Source organism: Diabrotica undecimpunctata, chromosome 2 (genome assembly GCF_040954645.1).
Source record: "Diabrotica undecimpunctata isolate CICGRU chromosome 2, icDiaUnde3, whole genome shotgun sequence".
Classification (NCBI taxonomy): Eukaryota; Metazoa; Arthropoda; class Insecta; order Coleoptera; family Chrysomelidae; genus Diabrotica; species Diabrotica undecimpunctata.
The window spans coordinates 82,581,851-82,606,730 of record NC_092804.1 but is presented as its reverse complement, the minus strand read 5'-3'; the positions used below and the strand labels follow the sequence as shown (position 1 = coordinate 82,606,730).

General features: G+C 36.1%; 1 protein-coding gene and 1 long non-coding RNA gene across 4 annotated transcripts in view; both read right to left on the bottom strand.

The window, feature by feature from the left end:
- Positions 1–9,210: 9,210 nt before the first annotated feature.
- On the bottom strand, positions 9,211–9,575 carry LOC140433362 (uncharacterized). Its single transcript, XR_011949934.1, has 2 exons — positions 9,503–9,575; positions 9,211–9,399 (listed from the first exon to the last, which is right to left on the bottom strand). It is a non-coding gene; the product is annotated as an uncharacterized lncRNA (long non-coding RNA).
- A 717-nt stretch (positions 9,576–10,292) lies between these two features.
- LOC140433361 (uncharacterized) overlaps positions 10,293–24,880 on the bottom strand; it is a 60,595-nt gene continuing 46,007 nt past the window's right edge. For all 3 annotated transcript variants that reach the window (XM_072521383.1, XM_072521384.1, XM_072521385.1), the window contains exons 4-6: positions 14,474–14,653; positions 14,022–14,222; positions 10,293–10,585 (exon numbers count right to left, since the gene is read on the bottom strand). In XM_072521383.1, coding sequence (XP_072377484.1) covers positions 10,533–10,585; positions 14,022–14,222; positions 14,474–14,653 — 434 coding nt within the window. In that variant the 3' untranslated portion in view covers positions 10,293–10,532. The remainder of the gene's footprint in view (positions 10,586–14,021; positions 14,223–14,473; positions 14,654–24,880) is intronic.

The window sequence follows — 24,880 nt, the reverse complement described above, 5'->3', positions numbered from 1 at the left end:
AGCTGAAGAAGGGCAACAGATTCAAATGGTCAAGAGTACCAAGTCATTATCTGAACAGTATTACTACCATCGAACATTTGGTGCACAAAAAAAGAAATGTAGACCACACTGCAAGTTTACAAAAAAAGATCAAAGGGCGCAGTAATGGCGACAACCGCAGCCCCTCACATACCACGCCGCCTCTTCATTACCGATAGTGCTCTCCAACTTCAGTTTCTTATTGATACAGGGGCAGACCTAAGTGTGTTTCCACGTAAAACCTGCACTGTGACTCAGCCCAGCACTGTATGCCTGTATTCTGCCAGCGGATCGTGCATCCAAACATATGGTCAGAAACAGCTCACACTAAACCTTGGTCTAGGCCAACCTGTAACATGGACATTTGTAGTCGCAGATGTCACCACACCCATACTGGGAGCCGATTTTCTGACGTACCATGGGATTAGTGTAGACATGAGAAACAAACGACTAGTAAGTCCAAGTATGTCAAGCAGTATTACTTGTGTGTCTTGTCTTGGTAGGGTGCCAGAAGTAGGCTTATCCACTGCCCATCTTTATGATCGTCCAACTGTTGCTATACCAGAGGATACTGAAAGAGTCCAGCACTATATTGAGACTCGAGGTACACCAGTTCTCTCTAAACCACGAAGACTTCCACCAGACCGTCTTCAAGCTGCACGAGCAGAATTAAACGAGCTGATGCAGGCAGACATTATCCGACCATCAAAGTCATCTTGGGCCAGTCCGCTTCACTTAATTCAGAAGCCCAATGGACGATGGCGTACCTGTGGAGATTTCCGCCGTTTAAATGCCATGACGAAACCAGATCACTACCCTATACCGCACATCCAGGATTTTGCTAACCAGCTACATGGTAAAAAAATTTTCTCTTGTATCGACTTGGTACGTGCTTTTTACCAAATTCCAGTCCACCCGAAGGATATCCAAAAGACGGCTGTAATAACTCCCTTTGGCTGTACGAGTTCCTCCGAATGCCGTTCGGTTTGCGAAATGCTGCCCAGACGTTCCAGAGAAAGATCGCTTACCTTTTTCGAGAATGCTCATATGTGTATGTATACATTGACGATATTTTGGTTGACTCGGAGACAGACTGAGCATGAGCAACACCTGGCATCACTACTTCGGATTCTGGAAGCAAATGGACTCCAAATCAACAAGGATAAATCAAAATTCCGTAAACGTGAAGTAAACTTCCTGGGTGCCACGGTATCCCCAACTGGCGTTCGTCCATTGCCGGCTAAAGTTAGCGCGATTCGCAAGTTTCCACAACCTACGACCTAACGACAGCCACGACGATTTATGGGTATGCTCAATTTCTACAGACGTTGGTTACGTAATGCTGTCAATAAGCTAATGCCACTAACGGAGTTATTGTCTCAGCAAAAGAAAAAGCAGCAAGAACTAACATTAACACCAGCAGTCGCAGCAGCTTTCACCAAAGTAAAAGAACTCTTAGCCGCGACGACTGAATTGGTCTTTCCAGTACCAAATGCCCAATTGAACATGTCAGTTGATGCCTCAGATGCTGTAATCGGCGGTGTTTTGCAACAGCTTATAGGTGAACACCTACAGCCCATCGCTTTCTTCTCTCGAAAGCTTTCTAGGACGGAGCGAAACTACAGCACTTATGACCGAGAGTTGCTTGCCATATTCAGTGGCATTCATCACTTCCGCCATTTTCTTGAGGGCATGCCGTTTACCATTTATACTGATCACAAGCCTTTAACGTTTGCCTTCCAACAGCGACATGAGCGGCAGTCTCCACGACAGATACGTCAACTAGAATTTATTGGCAAATTCTCGACCGATATTCGACATATACAGGACGCAACTAATATCGTTGCCGATTGTCTCTCACAACCTGAAGTAGACGCTATCACAACACCCATTACCATTGACTATGACCGGCTATCCGAAGCTCAGACTACAGATGAGGGTCTTCAACAAACCCTGAACGATCCTGCCAGTTCCTTACAACTTTTACGCATAGTTCTACCAGATAGCCAGCGACCTATTTATTGTTCAGTCCAAGATAGTCGTATACGAGTTTATGTGCCAGCTGTGTTCCAAAGAGATGTTTTCCTGAAGTTCCATACGCAGTCCCATCCAGGGCATGCTGCTACATTACGAATGATTGCTGAATGTTTTGTGTGGCATAACATGAATCGCCAAGACAAGCAGTGGTCACGAGAGTGCATCCAATGTCAACGTGCCAAAATTGGACATCACACTGTTACACCTGTGACACCTCTAGGAATGCCAGACGATGGATTCGCACACATACATATCGACATCGTGGGCCCACTTCCAGCAAATCAGAACTTTCGATACCTGCTCACAATCATCGACCGTTTCACAAGATGGCCAGAGACCATACCTATCTCGGAGATTACAACCGAAGTTATCGCGCAGAAGCTCCTTGAGGGATGGATATCCCGGTTTGGCGTGCCAGCAACCTTAACAACGGACCGAGGTAGGCAATTTGAGAGCCAGTTGTTTCGCCAGCTCAATGGATTCCATTAAGGAATTGCCAGAACCAACGGACAAACATCAAGTGAGAAGTTTTCTTGGACTATGTATTTACTACGGGATGTTTATTAAGAAGTTTGCAGATATCGCTAAGCCATTAACTCGGCTTACAGAGGAAGCAAGAGATTACCGCTGGGATACAGACTGCCAAAATGCCTTTGAGACCTTAAAAAAACATTTAATCACAGCACCAATTTTAGAATATCCACTGCCAGAAGGAGAGTTCATCTTAGATACAGATGCAAGTAATGTGGGAATTGGAGGAGTGCTATCTCAGATTCAAGGAGGACAGGAACGAGTCCTTGGATATTTTAGTAAAGTTCTCTCAAAACCTGAGCGGAATTATTGCGTCACGAGAAGAGAACTTCTAGCAGTAGTGAAATCAGTAGAGCACTTTTATCAATACCTCTACGGAAGGAAGTTTTTAATCCGAACCGACCATGCTGCCCTTAAATGGTTGATGCAGTTTAAGGATCCAGAGGGTCAGATAGCCAGATGGATCGAACGACTCCAAGAATACGATTTCAAGATTGAGCACCGGGCCGGAGTTAGCCACAGAAACGCTCATTCTCTTTCCAGAAGGCCATGCCCAGCAGAGTGTTCCCTACTGCAACAAAACGGAATCCAAGGAAGCAGCAGTGCTAAGAACATCAATGGTCAACGACGACTTGACGCCTACTAAGATAAGGGAAGAACAAGAGAGAGATCCAGTTGTACAGAAAATTCGAGAATGGAAAGAGAAAAACCGTCGACCACCTTGGCAAGAAATATCAAACCTATGCTCAGTAGTTAAGACGTATTGGGCCCAGTGGGACTCATTTATCATGGAGGATAGCTTGCTCAAACGAGTCCTGGAAAATGATGACGGTTCAGAGAAGAGAAGACAATATTTTTTATTCGAGATTTCACTCCCTCATCGTAAGTATTCTCACGTGAATGGAAATGGACTGAAAACTAGTTTTCTTCCTTTTTTGTACCATTTTCAGTTCGCCTTGCTGGGTCTATTCGCGGATGTCATAAATTTTGCGAACACTCACATCGCATATTTTCGAAACTTTTTCCACAATAGCTGTCACCATTTTTTAAGTTCAGATGATAGTTCAATACATTTAATACCACACGTTTTACTTACACACTAAGAGTCTTACCCTATTTGAAATTCACGACAGATGCTGGTAACGGCTTCATGATGTAGGTACTTCCATCAGCTTGCGAAAATGAAATAGAACTGAGCTTTCGTAGTTTTTGCCAACAAGTTTTTGCTCTAATGGCCAGTACCCAAATCGACAAAGAGACATGTTTGCTTTGTGTGGACAATGGGGATTACAAATTATTCCTCTTAATGACTTTTTAATGATCTTTATTTTCCAAAGAGTGTGTTTACAATGGAAGCCATTGAAAATTGATAAATATAGATAAGCTATCGACAATGATTTTTTGATATATTTCACTTTTTATAGTATTTTCCTTCTGCACTGCATTCTAACTGTGGCTTCTACTACAGGAGTCGGCTGGAGTGGTTATTGTTATAATTTCTCGTAGTTTTTTTTTTCAACGGAGGTACCAAGCTGTTTGTTTTTTTTTTATTTTTTTAGTATTTAAAAATGGAAACTATTACAACTTCTGTTGAAAACAACAAAGCTCGCAAACGAATTCAAAATCCGTCCATATGGCGATCAAATGTGCGGAAAAAATAAGTACGTTCCTTAAATTTTAGTTGTAGTCTTTACTCGAAAGATTAGGTTTAAGAGCAGATCCGGATTCAGCTTTTATTCATATATTTTTTTTGATTTATTTTATTATTAAAACTATTTTACATGTTATGAAAAACTAATAAAGAACTAATGATTTTTTCAAGCTATTGTTAATTTTATAAGGTCAGTATTTCAAATATTTTTAAAAAAATGTTATCTTTTCAGGTACTCTTCATCACAGTTACCGCAATTCCCTACTTGCGGTCACAAAACGAAGGCCTATCAATATTCTTCTCTAACAATGAGAGATATCAAGTGTTTTTATGATGCGTTTTATGCAGCTAAGGACAAAATTAGACAAGATTCCTTTATTCTAAAATTTTGTACAGGTTAACTACCTAAACGTCGTCGTCCAAAAAACTCTATACATAACGTAAAAACAACGTCTGTGAAATGCTTTGTAAGGAATAGTGCAAGAAGCAAAATATTCCAGTGTGCCAAAAAACCTTTTTAAACATACTAAATATTACGAACCGTCGCCTCACACACATTTTGATATCATTTGTAAAAACAGGAGAAGCATCTATGGAAAAAAAGAGGAAGTGACAGAAAAACTGCAAATTTTAAAGGAAAACAAAAATCAGTTCAAAAATTTATGAATACTTTTAAAAGTATTGAATCGGCTCCTCCACACGTACGCGCTATCTTTCTTCCGATTTATCAATATAAAAGATGTTCCAAATGTATATTAATCAGTGCTCTCCAGAGGAGAAAGTAAAACCATTATACTTTAGAATGATCTATAACCTTAGCTTTACTACTCCCCTTACGGATGTGTGTTCCCTATACATTAAGTTTGCAGGAAAAAATAAAAGATATATAGATGAAGACGAGAAGACAAAATTTATTGTTGAAAGAAAAATTCATAAGCTAAGGGATAATGCATTTTTGAGTTGCTTAAGGAGTCACGAGATGATTTGATAACACTATCTTTCGATTGTCAAAAAAAACTTCCCAAGCTCCTCGACTAAAATGCCTACTACTCTAGGCAACTGTATTTGTAGAATTTTACCATATTCCAGGGAACCTCTCAATCAAAGCTTACTCAAAAAAGTGTATTTTCGTATTATTGGACAGAGGACGAATTTGGAAAAGGAACCAACGAAATTTCTTCCTCCGTTTTTGACAGGCTGAACAAAATTGATTTTCACTCTTAAATAACCATCATTAGGCTAATGGCAGATGACTGTACTGGTCAAAATAAGAACACTACGCTAATTGGAATGTATTGCAAATGGCTTTCATCAAGAGCAATAAACCATGCACATCGAGGTAATTTTTCCGGTGGTAGGCCATTCTTTCTTGCAAGCTGATAGGGTCTTTGATAATATTGAGAAAGATATTAAAAAACACTTAGAGCAAAATTGAAAAGTGTTTAATAGAAAAGAAATAATCTCAAGTGCTTTTAGATCCACTGGCATTTTTCTTTTAAAAATACAAAGCACTTTTTCCTATCAAAATGCAAAACTGGAAATATTACCATTCGGGAAAAATTAATTACAGAAATGATTTGCAAACATTTGTATGACATATATGCGATTGATTCCGTTATTATAGAAAGTTGTCTGCAAAAAGTAAATTCACTTAAGCTTAAAGATGTTGATAAACTTCTCACTAAGCACTTTGGAAATACTTGGAGAACCATGAAAGAACTAAAGTTTTTTGAAGATATTATCTTCAATAATAATCAAGTACAGCAGCTAGCAGTTCAGGAAGGAAGTGCTGACACAGTTTCACATACTGAAGAAATAATAGAGCAAGCAACTTGTGAGTTTTTTGAAAATACTTCTTTCTATTTTAGTATAATGTATAATATTTTGTTTCTTAAATTACATAATTTTGAAAACAAAATGGTGGTTTTTTTATGAGCTATCATAAATAAAATTATCTGTAAAACTCTCCAAGGTAACATAAAAACCTTTTATTATTTTCTTGCCGAATTCTAGTATCAAATCCGGCAATATACACCTTTTACTATCAAAACCGGCATTCTCCATTATTTTTTTTTTCAATTAAAAAAAATGTTAATAATTTAGGTAAAGTTTCTTCAGTATTTGCCATTGTCTTATAAATTAAACTATATTTGTTTCGATATCACCTTAAAAAAGGGTGATATCGAATTTTTTCTTGATTTAAATGATATTTTTATGAAAATGTGATTTTTATTCAAGTCAAAATAATGGAGATTGTCGACTTTGTTACTAGGACCCTCATATGAGATTTAAAATATGCAGGTATCGCTGACAATGAAGAAGTAGATATGGCAGCCAAAAGTGCTTGTGACACTCGAATAGAAGCAACGATTGAAAGTAATAATGATTTCTTGTCACTAATAAAGAAACATGCCAGGAATAAATGGAAAACTTTATATAAAACTATTACTAATGCTCGTAACAGTCACTATTATTCAATTCATCCAACTCTGCCCAATAGCATTCCTCATCCTCACCTAACATTTTCTCCTTCCAAATCATATGCTTCTACTATTATTAGAATTACAATTCATAATGGTTGCTTTCCAGCATATCTATTTATAATATGAGTATTGTAAAGCCCCTTTTGTGAGTATAGCAACACTTCAGTGGAAGACTTAAATCACATTTTTCGAATGTACCAAACACATGGGATCACCCAAAAAGTTTTTATCCAAATTGTACAAACTACACATTGCGGGTCCAGTTAATATATCATGTTTAATTACCACATTCAACAAATCAGTGTATGATCTCTTAATTGATTTTCTCAGAAAAACAAAAATAAATATTTAGTATAAATAGCTTAAAAATTTTTTAAGGTAGTCACTAAAATACAATTTATACGCCAAAGTACATACCTACTATTTAAAAATACACACAACGCAAAAGTCTAGGGATATTTTTATAAATAGACGTATTTTGTTTATCTCTAATCAATTTAAAAAAAGTAATACAAAATTTGTAGTTTAAATTGTTGTTTAATATGTCAAAAACCACAAATTGCAAAAAAAAACAAAAAATTGGTGCAAAAAAAATATATTGCAAATCACCCATGTTTCACATACCACCCAGGTATATTACAATACATTTAATTTTAACCTTTAACTACCTGCGCTCCAAAATCTCACGCAGCTACCCGCGCGGTGTATTCTATACACCATATTTATTAATATCAGATTCAATACATACGAATTATTTATATTAATGTATAGGGATAAAAAACATGATTCCTTAATTTTTATGCATTTTTAATGATATAAATAAAAAATACTTTTTTTTAAAGACAAAATCTTAACAAAGAAATAACTCAAGAAAACAAGTAAATTCTTAAAATGAAAACTTCACATGTGTCACTGTTAGTTTGTATTATTCACTGCTTGCTTCTCCATTTTTGCAACAATCGCATGTAACAACTGTTATCATATGTTGTTTGCAAACTGACTTATTGCAACTTCCGCAGATAATTGTTGTGACTCGATTGTTTTTCCTACCGCAAATGAAACACCGCGCTCTGATCTTTGCAGGTGGTTCCTCATTGACCTCTGTTGGTTTTTTATATTTCGCCAGAAAACCTTTTATATCACTTGGCAGTGATTGAATACTGGCGCGTTCAGAGAGGTATAGCTTCATCAAACCTAAGGAAAGCACTTTCAAAAATTCCCGTCTATGCTTATAAGCTGCATTGACATGAGTTGCATTATAGAGAAGTTGTCCATTGATTCCCGCGATGTTTATGAGTTGGAAAAATATAGACAATGGCCATCGTCTTGTTCTTCTTGATACTGAGTATGTGCTACACATTTTATCAACAGTATCAACTCTACCTTTGGTTGCGTTATATTGTAAGATGATTTCAGGTTTACTCGACACTGGATCTATATATCCATCCTCGTGCATCGTTGAGATCAATAGAACCGCTCTATTTGTTTTCGGTACATGGGAAATCAATGTTACATTTTTTTGGAATCCAAATAACGAAGATTTAACAGGTCTATTTTTATGAGGTAAAAACTTTTGCGGTATTTCCCGTTTATTTTTTTTCATGGTCCCAATCATGGTAATTTTCCCTTCCAATAATTCCTTCGCTAGCGGATAACTTGAATACGAGTTATCACATGTCAAGTTCCGATTAGTACCTTTTACTTCGTTCAACAAACGGTGCACAATTGCACTAGGTGTATTTGGCATGCTGTAGAGGCCTTCGGGCTGCTTACCACAATAAACTTCAAAGTTTGACACATAAAATGTTTTTGCATCACACAATATAAAAAGTTTCAGTCCATACTTCGCGGGTTTGTTGGGAAGATATTGAAGAAAACTACAACGCCCTCGGAAAGGTATCAACATTTCATCAATTGTTAAAAATTCACCCAGAGTGTAATTGTCTTTGCAATTCGTTACGAATGTATCTATGACCCATCTTATTGCAGCTAACTTATCTACCCCTTTTTCTTTCATTTCTGGTACTTTTATCATCGAATCGAATCACTGCGAGTAAAAATAAGAACCTGTTTTTGCTTATACATGCCCGAAAAATTTCAGAGCCGGTGCCATCTGTTGTCCAGAGTTCCAAAAAGTGGGTATGATTTTGCTTCTTGTATCCAGATAACAAAAGCAAACCTATAAATGCCTGCATTTTTACTTTTGTTACGTCTTTTGCATCACGTTCTCTCATAAACTGTGGTTTAACATTCGTAATGTGTCGATTCGTGCATTTAGTAATGTACTCTATCATTTCATCTGTGAATATTCTCATAAAAGCATCTACTTCGTTTTGAATATCCCTTGCTTTTTGTTTCACGCCAGGAAAGATTTTTACAAGATTTTTAGCGCTGACTTTACTAAATTTGCTCTTGAGTGGATTTTTATTCCATCTAGTCAGTTTATCTTTGGCAATTAAGTAACTGCTAGATTCAACATGTTCTAAATCGTCATGGGAGTCGTTACTTTCGATTTCTGATTCTGAGTCATGTTCAGTCTCCTCTACGTACTCTTCAGAAGAAGTATCAGCATCGTCGTTTGGTAATTCTTCTTCCGTATCGGAATTGCAAATAACTTGAGCCAGCTCCTCTAATTCCATCTGTGTTAATTTGTTGGGGTTTCTGATTTTTACTTTGTCCCTAAAAATAAAATATAAATATAATAAAAATAAATAAAATAATGAAAATGTCCAAAAAACAAAAAAAAAAAACACCAATTTACTGAACAAATAATTATACTTACATTGCTACCCGCGCGGTGTATTTTATTCACCAAACTGTATTGCACGAAGAAAGTGATAAATAAATCATCAAACTCTACAGCTATCGACGTGCAACTGCGAGTGCACGTAAAAAACACATCATTTGGATTTTATCGTTGTTTTAGTAGAAATGGTGTATTTTATACACCACCGCGGGTAGTTAAAGGTTAAGTCAGTAATATTTCATTAATAAGATCTGTGAATGAACATAGTTCGAAGCCAAAAGCCATCTTTTTTAATATAAAATTGTTTATTTAATTTAATATTTAATGGTCTTAATGTTTCACCTAAATAAAAGTGTTCGCATTCACAAGATATTTTATAAATACAATTCTTTGTTCTAGGCTTTATTTTAGATAAAATAGATTTCAATGTGTTTGTTGTTTTTAATGTTGAAATGTCGAATTTATTTCCTACCCTTTTTTATTTTCTACCCAAGTTCTCAAGCATGTATTTTGAATGTAGTGAAGTTTTTTAATGAAGTTCTGTTTTTCAGGATAACTCCGTTAGATAGTTGAAAAATCTTTCAGCAAAAAAATGAATGGTTGTCCTTTATTATTAATAAACATTTTATTACTCATGATAGATGAATTAACATGAAAAACACATAGATCCAGTTTAGGATGCGATTATAGGTTTAACTAATATGTTAATATTTAAACTTAAAGTCTTAAATACTATTGGTTAACTGTATTTAATCAATTTTATTATTCGCTATTATACTTATAATTAGTTTTATTTGAAAAACAAATACAAAATAATTCAATTCAACTTAATGCATAATAGTTTATTGATAAATAATTCATCTACAGCTATAAAATATATTACCATTATTAACATTCATATATGTTTGTTTCCGGTCAAAATTTTGCATTTATATTTATTTGAATTTATTAACTATAGAATAATATATAATATACTAAACTATAAAAATAAAGAGATGGTAGTATCCAACGATATGTTGATAGACTGTTGGATATTGGCAACATCCAAATTTAGATACCTATCTTGTTAATGATTATCCCTTTGCTTAAAAGTTTTTTGTTTCAATCCTTTCTTCCGATCTGCAACAAAAATATGAGTAATTAAAGAAAATTTAAATAAACTATCTTTTAGAAATTGGACGAATAGAATAAACTTATTCTCTAAACAATAGAGAATAAAATATTCTATCTTCTCTCTTTCTTGATTGCCTTAATGATCTATCAACTCAACTCCTAAATATTTGTACGATTCTGCTTTTTCTATATCCTTTCCATTTATTTTTATTTGCATTCTTTGTTCCTATCTACCATTACCTTAGTGCTATTTTTGTTCACTGTCATTCAAGTTACCGTTGAAAAGCAGGTTCAAAGTAAAGCAAAATGTTGAGGTTATCGCTACTATCGATTATTAGCAGGTCAACAAACATACATTTACGAATATCAACTTTTATTAACGTTAAGGTACCCTACATAGAGTTGTTTCACTACATAGGCTATTGATTATGTACTTAAGAAAGGAATTACAACATTAAAGGGTTTTATTGTTTCATATGGCCAATGGACCCTCAAATATGAAAAAACCGTAGAGTGCTACCATTTAAGGGGGTGCGTTTTTGAGAAAGGGGTGAATTGGTCTCTATGCACTAGAGTGCATTTGTGTAAATTCTATGGAATTTTCGTAGATATAAATCTACAGAAAACTTGTTTCAAATTAAATTTCCTATCAAAATGTCACCTTTTAAAGTTAAAAATAATTTTTTTTACAAAAATATATTCAAATAACGAAGCAAAAAAAACAAGAACACACGCGATTTTTCTTTGTTCCCCCATAACTTATTTTCACACGAATATCGATATAGGCACATTGTTTTACAGAAAAAAACCTTTATCCTTTTTCTTCAAAATGACTTTAGTAGAAGTCCTTAGAATTCACGATTTTTCAAAATTCGCCACTCACCATTTTTGGTCCATTTTTTCTATTTGTATCGCAAATATTGTTCTATAACTCTTTTCTGTGCAATTTTAGGTATACACAATGGTACAAAATAATTACCTTTATAATGGTTTACTGTAGAAGACTCTAGAACTAATTTTAAGCAAGATACGGTTCTTCAAAGTTTTCTACTTTTAACGATTTCTGCTATTTCCGACAAAATTGCGTACGAAAGCTGTACTCTTCATTTTTAAAACTGATACGAATTGATACAAATTTTATTTAAAAAATTAATTTCGCACGCGGAACACATGTAAAATCGACGGTCGCTTCAAACGTTGTTTCTGAGAGAACGGTTTATTCTACAAAAAAAGTGCTAATACAAATTTTTGTTCAAAGTTATCTCAGCTACATTTCTTGTTTGCAACATTTTTTTCTAGGGCGTAAAGACTCTTGGTAAATCGATGTTTTCCGTTCCCCCCCATGAGGGACGGTTTTAGGGTGAAGCCCCGAGGTAGGAGTTGCAAACTGTTTTGGAGTTTCAAAACTGACATTCTCAGCAAAATTCAGCTTGTTCGTATGATTTTGAGAGGTTCAGTGGCATCTTCATCTCTGACTACTGCGACAGCAGTATTATTTCCTTGTACATTTAGGTATATAGAAATCGTTGCAGGTATTACAGTTTGACGAACCATATCTTGGTTACCGTTAGTCCTAGAATATTTTACAAAAGACTATTTTAAAGTTCAGAAAATAAGCTTTCTTTTTTATTTTGTAATGCATATACCTAAATGTACAATAAAAAAGTTATATGGAGAAATTTAAAAAATAGCCGTAAAACTTAGCGAAAATCGTTAAAAGAAGAAAACTTTAAAGAACAGTTCTACTAGTAGAACCTTCAACTATAGAGCATTTTAAATTTAACGTGTTTTTCTTTCGAAAAATGGTGAGTGGCGAACCTTAAAAAATAGTATCTGAGTCATTTTGAATAGAAAGGATAAAAGTTTTTTTTCTGTACGGCAATGCATATAACTATGCCATCGTGGTAAAAAGTTATGGGGCAAAATAGAAAAATCGCGCGTGTTTCTTTTCTCGATGGTCACTTCAAGCGTTGTTTCTAAGAGAACGGTTCGTTCTACACAAAAAGCCATAACGAACATTTTTGTTTAAAATTATTTCAGCTACATTTTTTATTTCAAACATTTTTTTCCGCGACGTACAGATTCTTGGTAAATCGATTTTTTGTGTTTTTACCCACCTACGAGGGGAGCCTTAGGGGGAAGGCCAGGGGTAAAAGTGGTAACTTTTTTGCATCTTTTTTGGGATCCCAAAATTAATATTCTCGGCAAAATTCAGCTTGTTCGTATGATTTTTAGTGATTGAGTGGCATTTTCGTCTCTGATGACGTCGTTTTTAGCACTATTTTTTGAATATAATGCTACCAACTATCAAGTTCGGAATTTCCTATGGGAAAACTATATATATATATATATATATATATATATATATATATATATGTATATATATATATGTATATATATATAAATATATATATAAATATATACATATATACATATACCTATATATATATATATATATATATATATATATATATATATACCTATATATGTATATATATATATATATATATATATATATATATATATATATATATATATATATATATATATATATATATATATATACAGGGATGAGTGCCTTAAGAACCGGCAAAATAACGCAAAAGATAGAAAATATAATACGTTCTGAAATAAAAAGAGATGCAAGTAGTAGAGGTGAGAAATTATCGATATAAACCTATAATTTACTTTACATTACATTAGATCTATCGAAAGTTTCCCACCTTTAGACATTAGCTTATGAGCTGGTTGACTTCAGTCATAGTAATACGTATCACGTAATGTGAGTAAAAACAGTTTAAGTATGAGTATGTTTTTATCCAAAATTAAAGTATTGATCAATAATAAACTGTGATTTGAGACGTCGCATACACTCTTCTCAATACAGAATTATCATAGCTTGTTATTCTGTATTCGTCAACACAGAATTAATTATCAAATTACTACTAATTAAACTGTTTACTTAAGCTTTGCTTTATTGCCTTCAGTCAGTTTTTACTTTATGCGAAATTTAAAAAATGTTAATGTTCGACGTCATACTTGTAATATTATGACTGAAGTCAACTAGCTCATAAGCTAACGTCTAAAGGTGGGAAACTATCGATAGTCCTAATGTAATGTAATGTAAATTAGAGGTTTCTATCGATAATTTCCCTCTACCTCTACTACTTTCATCTCTTTTTATTTCACAACGTATTATGTTTTCTATCTTTTGCGTTATTTTGTCGGTTCTTAATGCACTCATCACTGTATATATATATATATATATATATATATATATATATATATATATATATACATATATATATATATATACATATATATATATCTTAAGTGAATTTTAAGAGGTTGTGAGTATTTTTACGAATTACATCCCCTAATCGTAGACAAAATTCCAATTCGTATCCTTATTCGTAGTTTATCATAATATTGGACATCTTACCTTCTAGTAATTCGTTATTGATATCCGCGAATGGTGTGTCTTGTGATTTTTTATCAGGTGGAGAAATTGTTGCCTCTATTGGTTTATCTTCACCTTCATGATACGGTTCATCTTCATCATCATCTCCTTCGTTATCATCATCGCTGTCATCTTCGACGTCTTCTTCACCACCTTCCTCAGTGCCGCCTGGTTTACTTGTACCTTAAAATCGTTACTCTTCAGTGTCTTTGATAAAGAAAATAAGATTTGAGATTTAGGTCCAAATTTGGTAAATCATATTTAATATTTTATTGTCATTATTATTTTATTGCAAAAGGTCATTAAAATACTCAAGCAGTTCTAGAACTGTTTTCTTGTGGATTCGCTCAAATTTCATAAGAATCGCTTTAAGAAGACACCTCAATAACAAAAATGCAATGTATACCAGAATCTTAAATAAATATGTGTTTTACCTGCTGCGCTTGTACCAGGATTCAAAGGACCATATTTAGCACACTGTATATAACATCCCAATGGAGTAAATTCCCTAAAGTTGGAACTATTTATATACTTAAGAGTGCCCAATTTTATATGCTTATAAAAAATACGTCGTTGTCTTTTTGTTAGCCTTATTTTTACGGATTTTTTACGCTCTAAAACAGAATTGTTTTATATTACATTATTTTATATTATAATTATATATATATATATATATATATATATATATATATATATATATATATATATATATATATATATATAACCAAAAAGATGATAATGGGCACAATGCTGGGAGATACCCTTTTATCATTGAGAAAGCAAAATAAAACTCGGGTGCTTCGTTACATGTGCCTTTTAATTAATAGTCTAAGCTTTCGTCAATGATTATTGACATCATCAGAGTAAACTACAAACAAACAAAGGGAACAAATATTGAACAGGTGGAAACTAAGTATAAAAATAATAAAACACTTATCCAAATTATAGGAAAAAAACTCAGTGACTTGCGTGGAAAACAAAGAAAGTGTTATCTGTGTATATACTTAACATATTGTTGTGAATTTATTAAAAGGTTCAATATTTATAACACTTACGGATTTAATTTATTTCTTTATTTATATTAACTTATCTGACAATAATTTATTATATCCGTACGTAACAAATTCGCGAGCGCGGGTCTTGAGAATTAACTGGCCCTCCATATAAAAATGTTGTATTTATATACGAAATCCTGATATACTAGAACAGCATCGAAAGATCGCATTGTCTTGCATCGAAAAATCGAGAAGCATCTAGTTGGAGAATTCACCATAATTTGAATCTAGAACCTCCGGCGAAATTTCTACAACAAAACAGAATATTAGTCATCATATATTTTACAGTTATTTTTAGGCCAGGATTTTTATCGTAACATTGCCCCCCTCTTAAAAGATGGTTCCTCCTGGAACCTTGTCGGGACTGGAACCGGAACTGTATGCTGGTATCGGCAACTGGACCCTCTTTTACAACTTCCAGTTGTATAAAAATGACAAGGGACGGTTTTCTCTCCGCACCAGTAACTATGCGGATTGCAACAGACTAACACCTGGACTTCGGTGTCTTTGAAGATCTCCTCCACCATATTTCGGATAACCCTCCAATCTAATTGGCGGCACTCCAACTTTGGCATGGCTAACTTTTGCACGTCGGACTCTAGTACGTGCTCTCTCAATTGAAGTAAGGCTTCCCATACATCTCGGTAGGTAGGTTGGTCACGGGCAGTGTCCTTTGTTACCAGGTAGAAAAGGTAACGTGATGCATCTTGGAGTTTCAAGGTTTTACCGGGAGCTGGCACCTGGCATTGAAGTTCTGCAACTCGACCAAACTTCCTTCGAAAGACGGATGCCAACCCTGGTGCGTCTTTGATACTGGCCGGGATGGTGAGGGCCAGCGAGTAGTCATCGGGGAGCGCTAGTAGATCTTGCTTTTCTTCAGTGGTAACACCATGTCTCGCTTTACCGGTACCTCCATAGGCACCCATGAATTCCTCAAACGTGAGGTCAGACACATCGTGGACTTGGTTTACTTCCACTTCTTCATCTACGTCGTGGTCACCTTCGAAAGACGCCAGCCGGTTATGGTGTACTATCATCGGCTTTCCCTTCGGAATCTTGCTTATTCGGTAGATGACATCGTTGATCTTCTCCATAATGAGGTATGGACCTTCCCAAAACTGCTGCAATTTGGGAGAACAACCTTTTCGCTTCTTGGGATTATACAGCCATACTTTGTCGTTCTTCTTAAAGCAACCCTTTTCGGCTTGTGTATCGTACCGTTTCTTCATTCGGTCGCTAGCGATCTGAAGGTGGGAACGGACCAACTCATGTACATCGTCCATTCTTCTTCGTAATTCGATCACATAATCTTCACCTGCTACATCTTCTCCAGGTCGACACCCAAACTCTAGATCACAAGGTAGTCGCATTTCGCGTCCGAATAGGACTTTCGCTGGTGTCTGGCCTGTTGATTCGTTAACAGCAGATCTGTAGGCCATTGTGAAGAACGGAAGGTATTGGTCCCAGTCTCGCTGATGATCGGACACCATCTTTGTCAAATATTTGCCAACTCTCCTATTCATCCGTTCTACCATACCATCAGATTGCGGATGATATGCTGTAGTTCTTGTTTTCTTCATGCCTAGTCTATCACATATTCCTTGGAATAGATCGCTTTCGAAGTTCCTGCCTTGGTCACTATGGATCTCCAAAGGCACTCCAAATCGGCTGATATATTCTTGGATCAACTTATCTGCAACGGTGGCGGCCTTCTGGTCTGGAAGTGCGTAAATCTCGACCCACTTAGTGAAGTAATCCATTACTACCAGCATGTACTTGCCTCCATTTTCACTTTCTGGAAATGGCCCAGCGATGTCCAAAGCTATTCTTTCAAACGGGCTTCCAACATTATATTGTCTCATAGGAGCTCTCCTTTTTCGGTAAGGCCCGTTACTCGTGGCACAAATAGTACATTTCTTACACCAGTCTTTTACATCGTCGGAACTGTTCATCCAATAAAACCGTTCCCGAATTCGCTGAAGGGTTTACCTTACACCAAAATGCCCTCCCGATGGACTGTCGTGTAACTGACGAAGTACTTCGGCTATTCTGCTCTTTGGGATCACCAACTGTCTTCTCTTCTCTGAACCGTCATCATTTTCCAGGACTCGTTTAAGCAAGCCATCTTCGATGATAAATGAGTCCCACTGGGCCCAATACGTCTTAACTACTGAGCATAGGTTTGATATTTCCTGCCAAGGTGGTCGACGGTTTTCCTCTTTCCATTTTCGGATTTTCTGTATAACTGGATCTCTCTCTTGTTCTTCCCTGATCTTAGTAGGCGTCCAGTCGTCGTTGACAATCGTCGTTCTTAGCACTGCTGCTTCCTTGGATTCCGTTTTGTTGCAGTGGGAACACTCTGCTGAGCATGGCCTTCTGGAAAGAGAATCAGCGTTTCTGTGGCTAACTCCGGCCCGGTGCTCAATCTTAAAATCGTATTCTTGGAGTCGTTCGATCCACCTGGCTATCTGACCCTCTGGATTCTTAAACTGCATCAACCACTTAAGGGCGGCATGGTCGGTTCGGATTAGAAACTTTCTTCCATAGAGGTATTGATAGAAGTGCTCTACTGATTTCACTACTGCCAGAAGTTCTCTTCTCGTGACGCAATAATTCCGCTCAGGTTTTGAAAGAACTTTACTAAAATATCCGAGGACTCGTTCCTGTCCTCCTTGAATCTGAGACAGCACTCCTCCAATTCCCACATTACTTGCATCTGTATCTAAGATGAACTCTCCTTCTGGCAGTGGATACCCTAAAATTGGTGCTGTTATTAAATGCTTTTTCAAGGTCTCAAAGGCATTTTGGCAGTCTGTATCCCAGCGGTAATCTCTTGCTTCCTCCGTAAGTCGCGTTAATGGCTTAGCGATATCTGCAAACTTCTTAATAAACCTCCGGTAGTAAGTACATAGTCCAAGAAAACTTCTCACTTGATGTTTGTCAGTTGGTTTTGGCCATTCCTTAATGGAATCGATTTTTCCCTTATCCACGGCCACTCCTTCTTTACTGACTATATGACCCAGATAATTGACTTTACCTTGAAATAGCTGGCACTTCTTGGGGTTTAACATCAATTGGGCAGCTTTAAGTCGATTAAAAACGTTTTCTAAATTCTTCAGATGTTCTTCGAATGTCTCCCCCAAGACGATTATGTCATCCAAATAAACCAGGCATGTTTTCCAAGATAACCCTCTCAACACATTTTCCATAAGCCTCTCAAATGTCGCAGGAGCATTACAGAGTCCAAATGGCATAACGTTGAATTGCCACAATCCAGATCCTGTGGTGAAGGCTGTCTTTTCTTTATCTACTGGGTCCATTTCTACCTGCCAGTATCCAGACTTCAAATCCAAAGTAGAAAACAATTTACTTCCAGCCAATGTGTCCAATGTGTCATCGATCCGAGGCAGAGGATAACTATCTTTCTTGGTAACGTTGTTCAGCAAACGGTAATCCACACAGAACCTCGTCGTTCCGTCTTTCTTCTTAACCAGGACCACCGGAGAGACCCATGGGCTCGTAGAAGGTTCTATCACCCCGTCTTTCTTCATTTCCTGAACAATCGTTTCAGCTTCCTCTCTCTTCGCCTGTGGTAATCGTCGAGCTGTTTGACGAATTGGCTTAGCATTACCAGTATCAATTTTATGCTTAACAACGGTAGTTCTTCCCGTCTTTCCTCCTTTCGGTACGAAAATATCACGATACTGCCGAAGAAATTCCCTTAATTTCCTTTTCTCCATCTGATTTAGAGACTGTCCTGCAACTGCAACCATTTGGTCGAATTTGTCGTTGGAATTATCAGATGTTGTCGCCTGACGGATTATGGATGTCACAGGTACACAAGTTCCTACCTTTGTCTCTTTCTTGATGGTCACTGGGTAGTCGTTGACATTGATAAGTCTCACAGGAATTTCTTTGGCCGAAGTCACCAATTCCTTTCCAATTATGATTCCACGGCCAACCTCATCGTCGTGGTTCCAAGGCTCCATCATAACAGGTGTCCCTTCGTCTACAATTCCCTGTAGTCGCGCTACTATGATCGTTTCGCTTCTCGCAGGCACGACTGTATCTTCTGTAATGGCTGCTTGCACAGTGTTGTCATTATGTGGATGGAGAAATACCTCTTCGTTGCCAACTTTGATTACCTTATTCTTAAAATCCAATTGGAATCCATGCATATTCATTACGTCCATTCCTAATATAACATCCTCTTCGATGTCAGCAACTATAACAGTATGGACGAACTTTTCTGCTCCAATTCCCAATTGTACCTGGATTTCTCCATGAATGTTAGCATTTTCACCTGTAGCGGTCCGAAGTCGCAACCTCGTTGGTAACAGTTTCTTTCGGCTGTTTATAACTGTCGGGCGTATAATGGTTCTGGTCGCTCCGGTATCCACCAACAACGTATGCTTTTTACCATTTATGTCTCCATCTACATATACACTATCTTCACGACATTTCAAAGAAGCTATTAGTATGAGAGGGTCTTTGGAAAAGTTCTGGGTCGAAGCTGCCCCCCTAAGGCTGACCCGTTCTAGTTTTCCTGATGGTGAGTTTCTTGATTTGCGTCGTACCTAGGGTGCTTACAGGAGCTTCGCACGTGTCCTATTTCGCCACAATTCCAGCATCTGATGGTCTTCGTTTTCTTATATGTCATGCTTTTCATCATATTAACGAGCTGGTCAAGTTTATCTTCATCTCCTTCCTCTTTTACAGTCCTAACTTTACTGTACCCACCAGAGGCCTGCGTAGCTGACTCGTATTCGAGGGCGGCGGATAAGACATCAACCAGCGTCTTGTGACGAGCTAATCGTAGTGTTCTCTGCATTTCATGATCACGAAGACCATCAATAAACGTTTGAACGGCCAATTTTTCCATCATGTCTTCGGGAGCTGTTGGATAAGCATATCGTACTAATCTGGCAATATCTACCTCATATTCTTGAAGAGCCTCATCTTTCTTCTGTCTACGATTTTTAAGCTGCGACTGATATACATGCTCCAAATGTTCGTGGCCATATCGCATATTTAACCTCTTCTTCAGTTGTTCGAAATCATCGGTCTCCTCTACTGCTATGGTCTGAAGCACATCTAAGGCATCTCCTCAAAGAGCGATAGTCAGGTTTACCGCCTTTTCTTTTTCAGACCATCCATTTGCTCTTGCGGCTGATTCGAACTGTTTCATGTAGTTGTTCCATGATGATTTTCCGTCGAAAGTTGGGACTTTAACATGAATAGAACCTCCACTTCCTTCAAATTTCGGCCGTGTCTCCAACTTACATTTCGTCTCGTCTTCTTTTATCTCCACTGTAATTGGATTGTTTCCTCTCTCTGCTGTCCCGGTTTCCTCCATCTTCTTTTCCATCTCTTTCCATATCTTTTCTTCGAAGGAAAACATATCGGCAGCAACTTGGTTTTTTAACGAAGATATTCTATCGTCCAGGGCAGACATCTCAGAAGTGACTTTAGAGATTTCCGAAGAGATGTTAGCAGAGACTTTGCTTTCCAGAGAAGAAATCTCGTTAGAAACTTTGCTTTCTAAAGAAGCGATGTCGCCGGATACTTTGTTCTCCAATGATGCGATGTCGCCGGAAACTTTGGCTACATCAGAAGAAACTTTCGAAATATCGTCAGAAACTTTGTTCTCCAATTTCGAAATCGACGAGATGACAGCATCATGTTTGTCTTCAAATATATAAGTCTCTGGATCTAGTCCTTCTTCTAGCAAAGCGTTCTTTAGTCGTTGGACTAACTCAGCCTTTTTTCCGGTGGAAGATAATTCTCTGTCTTCAAGATGTCTTCTTAAATTAGTCACTGTCAGCTCATAAATCGTAGCCATTTTCACAATTTATTTTATATTCACTTGTATTATTATTATAAGTCTAATTTATGTTCGATCCCACTTCTGACACCATTTGTTGTGAATTTATTAAAAGGTTCAATATTTATAACACTTACGGATTTAATTTATTTCTTTATTTATATTAACTTATCTGACAATAATTTATTATATCCGTACGTAACAAATTCGCGAGCGCGGGTCTTGAGAATTAACTGGCCCTCCATATAAAAATGTTGTATTTATATACGAAATCCTGATATACTAGAACAGCATCGAAAGATCGCATTGTCTTGCATCGAAAAATCGAGAAGCATCTAGTTGGAGAATTCACCATAATTTGAATCTAGAACCTCCGGCGAAATTTCTACAACAAAACAGAATATTAGTCATCATATATTTTACAGTTATTTTTAGGCCAGGATTTTTATCGTAACAATATTTTTAGATACATGATGAGAAGTATCCATAGTTTACAATGTTTTTTTTTTGAAAACTTATATATATATATATATATATATATATATATATATATATATATATATATATATATATATATATATCCCTTAACATTATACAACTACAGACATTCCATTATTACCACGTAACAACAGAGCCCCGGTATTTTTTACCGGTCATTATAAAATGCAGTCAAATATAAAGTTAATAAAAGAAATGCGTTATGTATTTTTCTGTAGCATCTATATATGGGAGAACTGGTAAAATGAGTAATTTTAATAATAAAATACAAGATTTTTAAAGAATAATCTATTAAACGATAATTTTTGGTCTATTGAACATTTTTGATCTATTGAAATAAACAGTCATAAATGCTATGAACAAAAATTTAGATTTTTTTAAAACAAATAAATCTAATATAGAGCCATAAAAGAAAAATAAAAATAGCATTTACGAAAATCTATACATCCATGAGAAAAAATCTGGACGAGGTAAAATTGTCAAAAAAAAATTAAGTGGTACATTCCTTGCAAACTCTTTCAAATGCTTTCAATGCACTGCAAACATATCGCAGTCTTACACATTATGCAAATATGAGTGGTTTTATTTCTTCAGTAATTCAGTATCATGGTCTGTTGGTAAATACTCTGCATCTTGAGTCCACATCACTTGCGTCAAAATCAGTTTCCTCATTCCATTTTTTTGCAAAATTTCCTTTTTTCACCAAATTTTCAAAACATTTTTATCACCAAATTTAACACTCTTTGAAGGTCCAGGATGACTTCCTTCATTGAAATGACCAGGTCATTTCTTTACTCTTTTTCTATAAACACAAAAAATATTATAAACAGTTTACATTTTACGCATATAAGACTATTTAAAAATACTTACTTAAAAACAGACCTCCAGGAAATTTTACCGGTTAAGATTTTTGATGTGCGCTACGAAAGAAAATATTCACAATACACGCCAACCGCTTTGATTAGCACTCTGCTCTGCACTGTTATAAAAACTGCCCGAAAGGTACTGAGACGCAGAGACGCATGAACACACACACACACGCAGTGATCAACCCTGCCCCTAGGAACATGTGTATACCAATCTAAGAATGGGATCCACATGTCCGAAGATCAAACCGGTCACACTTCGCTAGTCGAAGTGGTACCTATCTGACCCCCAGGTTTTTCCTCCACCCCTCCTCATCGTGTGACTTACGTGAGGAGGCTTATGATCTGAGTGAATGAAAGTTACTTAAGGTGTCCCGGGTAATGGAACACCCTCTGTTCTTAATGACTGTGGTTATGCCACCTAACTGTAGGGGTAGCCACATCTAGGCTTTTCTCCCTAGAGACGCATGAATTTGTAAGTGGTGCGGTTATAAACGAAATCCGCGTTTTGGGACCGCCCACCGATAAGAAATACCGGATCTATGTAGTGAAGGGATATACATATATAAACCGTGACAATTTTGCTGTTTAATCCTATATATCCGCTTTTATTGACCGTTTTATTGTTGATGGAGAAAGTTCATAACATTTTATGATCTATGATTCAACCAGTGCGGGACTGTTTCGTGGTCCTCTGTGGTTCAAGCGTATAACGAGAAGTCGAAAAACTCGGGTTCTTTTGAAAAAATATTCCCATGAGATATTTTTGCATAATCACTTTCGTGAGGCACCCCAGAATAATGTTCAAGAAGTCAACCACGCGAAAAGTAGTCCTAATTTATGAACAATTTTTTTTAAACAAATTGTAAAAATCAACTTTTTCTGCTCGATCAATTTGCTTATACTTTTCGGATCGTTCTGATCAAAAAAAGTTCCTGCTATTTTTTTGTTGCAAGTTGATCGTTTTTGGGTTGTAAACCACTTAAAACTGAAAAATAAAAACGAAAAATTACGATTTTCAGAGCTCAAAAACACGATTAAAAAATAATTATGTGTATCATTACAATCATGTATAATTACCGCGTTATGATACACAATAAAGTTTCCTAAAAGACTGTCACCTTTACTAGCTAGTGTAACTATATTAAGATGTTGTTAATGTATCCTAACTTGTATATAACCAGATTGTATATGTATGAAAACATACACATATTGTAATAAACTTGTACCAGTGTCAATGGCCCATAGTTGCCGAGACACTTTAATTTAAAATAAAAAAAAAGAAGCACTCGCATATATACTGCGCGGCTAAGTTAGGGATATTGTTAATATAATGGTAACTACATTTTGCATCAATTATTTGTAAGTAAACAATTAAAAATTAACAATTAGTTAGTTGTTAAAAGTTAGAGTTAAAAAAAACATAAAAATTTGAGACCCTATAAAGAGAATCAGACAAAAAAACATTTACAAAAGTATTGATAAAATACCTTTACAGCCATTTGAAAATGACCTTTGATCCATTCAAAAAAAAATAAAAGAGTACTTCTGTTACAATGATTCATAACCCTTAAAACACTTCAGTGATTACTGCACATTTTAAAGTTAAGAAAATTTCAGCTCTTGCAATTTGTTGTAAATTTATGTAGCAGAATTATCAGGTTTGTTTGTTTGATATGACTGCAACCTATGCAAATCCTTCAAATAGGGAATAACTGGGTGAACTTTATTTCAGGACTGGTTCTGGACCAAAGTGGTAATCTATGGAATTGGTGGACACCATAACAAGTAAACAGTATGGACACTGTTGTAAAAACAACATTTTATATTAATTTCAGTTTATTTTTCGTTCTTACAAATATTAAATTGCATCTTATGCGACAGGCTGTACTTTTTGCCTTTAGGGTATTTGTGTTATAAATTTCTTAGAAGGGCCTCCTTGGGTAAAACTGACGCCGATCGGTAGACAAGATAAGGTTTAGTTCAAGCCAAAAATAATCGCAGATGTGATTAGTGTCTCAAGTTAACAGCCGAAGGTATCGGCTGTGTGCTGGTACTCGGTACGCTATAATCTCTTACTCTCAAAAGTGCAGTGAAATGTGCATTAGGTTTCGCTATGTTCGCGCGCCCTAAAACGCCGGTAGAATAATGAACAATGTAACCCCTGAACCTGAACCCCTTGCTAATAATACAGCAGCAGCCACTTCATCCACTTCTCAGCCGATTAAATCAAATAATATAATAAATTATGATCCTTTATCCGATACCACTTCAACGTTAGTTAATAAAGAGCTGGTACAAACAAGTTCTGCTGGGACTAGAAATACTACCAGTGCGGCAGAAGATGAACAACGTTCACGAAGTACCTTAACCAATGCAAAAAAGCACAAACGTGATGAAACATCGCGGCACATTCAGACTGCCATATATTCCCTGAAAGAAACAAAAAGTTCTGCGGAAAATAAACATGAGGACGAATTTCATTTTTTTGCAAACAATGCAGCCAGCCAATTACGCCAACTAGCCCTGGTAAGAGCCTTACGATGCCAGTCAAAAATCATTCAACTGCTGACAGAGGAACGAATTGCAACGTTGCAG